The sequence below is a fragment of the Gadus macrocephalus genome, chromosome 9 (genome assembly GCF_031168955.1).
Source record: "Gadus macrocephalus chromosome 9, ASM3116895v1".
Lineage (NCBI taxonomy): Eukaryota > Metazoa > Chordata > Actinopteri > Gadiformes > Gadidae > Gadus > Gadus macrocephalus.
The window spans coordinates 8,397,771-8,402,770 of NC_082390.1; the positions used below are offsets into that span (position 1 = coordinate 8,397,771).

Below are 5,000 nucleotides of genomic sequence, written 5' to 3' on the forward strand. Positions count from 1 at the left end.
ATGTGCCATAGCCGTGCAATACAATAAACTGCTCCATATTTCATCCGAGGATGGAGAGAGAAAAAACCTTTCAGCGGGAAACACCAAAGAGCCCCCAGTCTCTTATATCTGCACTCTGTGGACCTCGGTGATGTGTTGCACATCATTTAAAGTGTATATTGAAATGGTATGTAGATAGTAATGCAGATAAATGCACACAATAATAAATCGACCCATATAAAATACACAACTGCTACACATCCAAAATATAGTATAAAACGTTGTGTATTCTTTTTAATGAAAGATAATTGATAAAAAATAGATTGAGGAAAATACACACACCGTGTTGAGTGGGCTGAGTATAATTGGCTGTGTTAAAAACCTGGAGCATCCAGACACATATCCACATCGCCCTCAGCCACAGCCGGTTCAAAGCAGGCGTTCAAAACCTTGGCGGAGTCTTTGTGAGCCTCCATATACTTCTGCAAGTATTTAGAAGTGTAGAGCCAGTGATGTTTCAGAACATCCTCCAGCTCAAAGACCTTAGACTGGCGGGCGTTCATCTTACGAAAACGCCGAAACAGTTTGTTGGCCGACTCGTTCCCCTCGCTCGCCCAGGCCCCGATGGAGCCGTCCCTCTCTATGATCTCCGGCACGTGGGCCAGGGTCTTGTGCAGGTAGTTGGTGATCTTCCCGTTGTACCTGTAGCTGAACGTGGAGGCCAGGAGGTCCGCGAAGCGCTGGGAGTTGAAGCTGTAGCGACACAGCTGGTCGGGGCACTCCGTGGCTGGGCTGGTGGCGCGCCACACCGGCTTCATCTCCAGGTAGATCTCCATCAGCTGCCTCAGGGCCTGGCGCCGGCTCTCCGACGGCACCAGCGCGCACACCGCCTCCACCGCCTCCACGCTCATCAGCTTGCGGGCGTAGTTGCCGTTCATCCTCATCACCGGCTTGAGCTTCATGGTCTTCCTCAGCTGCTTGTCCAGAGCCGCCCTCCAGCTCCGCCGCTCCTCCCGGCTGGGGTTGGTCTTCTGGAACACCTCGCCGATCTCGTCCTGGAAGATCTTGTAGAACTCGGTGGCGTTGCCGATGTCGCAGTGCAGCGCGTCCAGCGTGGGGTGGGTCTCCAGGAAGGGCTTGGCGGAGATCCCCTTCACCCGGTCCCTAAGCTCGTCGGCGGACTCCGAGAAGGGGTTGGTCCTCCAGGTCTCGTAGCGCTCCAGGTTCTCCTGGTGGCTGCGGGTGACGGAGTGGAGCACCATGTTGCGGGCGGCATCGGCCCGGGTGGAGTCGCAGAGCGTGCAGACGTAGGTGGAGCCGGAGGCCTCCATGCCCTCCACGTCCCGCACCATCTTCTCGTCGTAGCCCGATCCCCGGAAGCGGAAGCTGAAGAGCCGAGAAAGCCCGCCGATGGAGAGGATGAGGCGGCTGCGCTTTATGGCGCTGCGCTCGGCCGACACGGGCCCCAGGACGGCGGTCAGCGTCTCGTGATCCGACTCGTCCACGAACATGAGGCACAGTGGCTTACAGGACAGCTCCGAGTTGGGCTTCGGCTCCTGAAAGATGATCACCTCCTCAGCGTTCCCCGCTTCCTCTCCGTCGTCGGCCACGCGCAAGGAGACGGACATCACGGTGAAGGAGAAACGCACCGCCTTCTCCGGGACAGCCGGCCCCCCGCCGTGCTTCTCGCTCACGTCCCCCATGCCGTCGCAGGACTCCTTGATCATGACGGAGAAGCCCTCGGTGCAGGCGCCGTCCTCCAGCCCTTGCTGCCTCAGCCCGTCCATGATGTCCTCCTCCAGGTCCTTGAGCGCCGACACCAGCGCCACGTCGTAGCGGAAGCGGCGGGTGATGGTGTCGGCGGGGGCGTCGTCCACCGAGGCCGCCCAGCCCGAGAGCCCGTCGATGATGCCCACGTGGCAGGACGGCGAGACGCTCGCCAGCGCCGGCTGCCACTCGGAGGCGTGGAACCCCGGGAGGAGCTCCTTTTCGGCGGCCCGGAGGGCGTGCAGCGGCTGGAAGATCTGCCGGCCGCTGGTGGCCTTGACGGTGCGGTACATCTTGTGGTACTGGCTGCAGCTCAGGAAGGTGTTGACACGGATGGCCAGGCACACGGCGGCGTGCAGCCCGAAGCATCTGGCTGCAGCGGGGGGGGGGGGACCAGCAGAGAGACAGGGGACAGTGGGGGAAGAGAACGGACTATATTAGTACGGATTAGTGGTCTCATCAAAATGTCATACAAAGCACCGTTCTCGTACGATGTTCATCGTTAGACATCTCAGTAATTGGTCGTATCCTATGTCATGAGGGGTCAGGGGGTGACAGGGTGAGAGCGGCGGAAGTGATGAATTAGCTGCAGATTAAAACAGACACCATCTGGTCTCAATTCCCCAGAGCATGCCCCTCGTAATTTGCAGACACAAGAGCGGCTGATGTTGTTGTGATACTAACAGCCCGATGACAAGGGTTGTTATTGAGCATCAAAAGGAAAGCTAGAGACAAAGAGACAAATGAAAGACAGAACATGTGCGAGTGGGAAAGGGGGTTTGGGGGGGTGGGTTGTAGTCAACATAATAACAGACGGAAATAAAACAGTCGTGAAAGGCTTTTCAAGCAGGAACCTCGACTCACTTCATGTCCTTCACTGGCTAGAAAGCTTTATCGTTTATTTGATTGTGTTGCTCTATGACAGAAAGGGACCTTAGAGACTCTTCCACCGCCGTCTTACCTTGCATTATGGCCTCCAGTTCGTCCGCCTTGCGGTGCTCGTTGTCCGACCTCAGCGCCAGGAGGAACAAGGTGAGGCACACAGCCTTCACGTCGCCACCTTCCTCCTTCTCCGCAAACTGGTTCACCTCGCTCCTCAACCCCCGCAGTCGGTGCTTCTGGGCCCGGCGGGTCAGGGACAGCAGATGCTGCCGGGGTCGCCCTCCTTTGTTGGGGGTCAGGTCGTCGCAGGCCGGCGGCGGCGTCCCCCGCCCGCCCTCGTCCTCCCGCTGATGGGCCTCGCAGTGGGCCCGGAAACCGTCCAGCCTCACCTGCTCCCCGCAGGTCCTGGTGGGGCAGCGGAGCGGCAGGGAGTTCAGCAACGCCAGGAAGACGTTCGCCGGTGCCGTGAGGTCCAAGGCGGAGCAGGGCTGGCTGCAGGCCGGGCAGTAGGGGCCCAGGGCGCGGCAGTACCGGACGATGCAGCCGTGGCAGAAGACGTGCCGGCACGGGGCCTGGACCGGCTCGGAGAGCAGGTGGTGACACACCTGGCAGGTGACGGAGCGGACCAGGTCCACGGGCAGCTGCTCCGAGAGGAGCCGGGTGCCCAGGTGATCTCTCTGGCAGTGGGTGAACCCTTTGACCCGGTGTTCCCTCGGCCTTCGGGTGCTGGCCTGGGGCTGGAGGCCGGGGCCTGGGTGGTGGTGGCGGTGCTGGGACACGGGTCTGAGAGGTCTCCGATCGCTGCTGGACGTGCCGTCAGACGGGTCCCACTTGCACCTCTTCGCCAGGGTCTTGCCTCTGGAGGGCCCCCTCTTCTTCTTCCTCTTCCGGCCGAGTCGTTGGAAGGACGAGGTCTTCCGGGCGTGGCAGAGGGAGCACAGGGCCGAGTGGGGGGTCCACTCGGGGACCCGGAGCGGGGTGAAGCTACAGAACCCCCCCCCGCGCATCACGGTCATCCAGCAGCGCTGGCAGAACGACGGGGGGTGGACGCTCTCGAGGTCCCCCGTCACGTCCACCTTGAAGACCTTGCGGATGACGTCCGGCCAGGTGGTGAACTTGCAGCCCATCCTGCTCAGGGCGTGCCGGCACGATTCCCCCAGACCCCCCTGGACCGCGCGCTCTGGCCCCTTCACCTTCCGCAGAGCGGAGCCACACAGTCGGCAAAGACACCTGCAGGGGGAACACAAGCAGCGGTGAAACGCTACTGTACTACCCAGACAGACATGCAGCCATATCCCCCACCCAGACAGACATGCAGCCATATCCCTCACCCCAGCCCTGAAATAAATTACAATATATTTCTCTTTTTTTTAATAATGAGTCTATTTGTATTCCTCTTTTTTCATAATGAATCTTTATTTGCATTCCTTCTCTAGAATGTAATTATTTTAAAAGGCTTCTTCCAGTAGCATTAACAATTAAATTGTGCAATTTAGCATCCACGTGTTGAATACAAAATAGTTCCTTCACAGTTCCTCTTAAAGAGAGCTTAAATAAAGATGAACTTTGCCAAAGTGACACCATATCACACATCTGTACACGGTGGAATAGTATAGTTCAGTCAGATACACGCACACACACATACCTGAGTTTCTCCATGTGCAGGTCCATCTCCTGCAGCTTACGATCTACCCTGTGGCCCGGCCCTTCCACGTTCTCCTTGCTCTTCCCCCCCAGACACAGTTTCATCACACTCCCAGGGAGACCCAGGTGACCCTCCTCCCCCGACCAGGGGTCAATGGCAGCGGCGGGGGCGGGTAGGACCTCCGGCGGGGCCGTCTTGCTGGCCATGGTGTCCTCGTCGGTGGACCTCACCCTGAACAGTTTGAACTTCCAGTGGGAGAACTTCAGGTAGGGATGCTGCAGCTCATCCGGCATGGATGACCGCGGGCAGTCGGTCTCCGGTTGCTCCGCCTGGACACTGCCTCTCTCCACTGCCATGGTGCGGTGTTAGAGTCCCAGCCTGGAGTAGGGAGGAGAGGGAGAGAGAGAGACAAGGGAGGAGATTATGGTATGGATGTATTTACGATACAGGAGGAGCGAAGAGGAGAGGAAAGGGAAGAGGAAAAGGGGAGAAGGGAGAGGAGAGGTGAGGAAGGGGCGAGGAGAAAGGAGTGGAGAGAGGAGGGGGGAGTAGAGAAGGGGAGAGGAGAGGAGACAGGAGAGGAAAGAGGGTAGAGGAGAGGGGGAGAGGAGAGGGGGGACATCCGAAGAGAGGGTGTGGAGAGATAATGATAGAATAGGAAAAGATGGGGAGAATGGAGGAGAGATGGAGGCCGAGAGAGACAGGCAGGGCTTAGTTTCATCGTCTA

At 58.5% G+C, this 5,000-nt stretch overlaps 1 protein-coding gene across 2 annotated transcripts in view; it reads right to left on the minus strand.

Moving 5' to 3' along the window:
• rag1 (recombination activating 1) overlaps positions 1-5,000 on the minus strand; it is a gene marked incomplete at its 3' end in the record, with an annotated part of 6,605 nt that continues 1,605 nt past the window's right edge. For both annotated transcript variants that reach the window (XM_060060596.1, XM_060060597.1), the window contains 3 exon segments: positions 1-2,119; positions 2,708-3,858; positions 4,274-4,651. In XM_060060596.1, coding sequence (XP_059916579.1) covers positions 354-2,119; positions 2,708-3,858; positions 4,274-4,629 — 3,273 coding nt within the window. In that variant the 5' untranslated portion in view covers positions 4,630-4,651.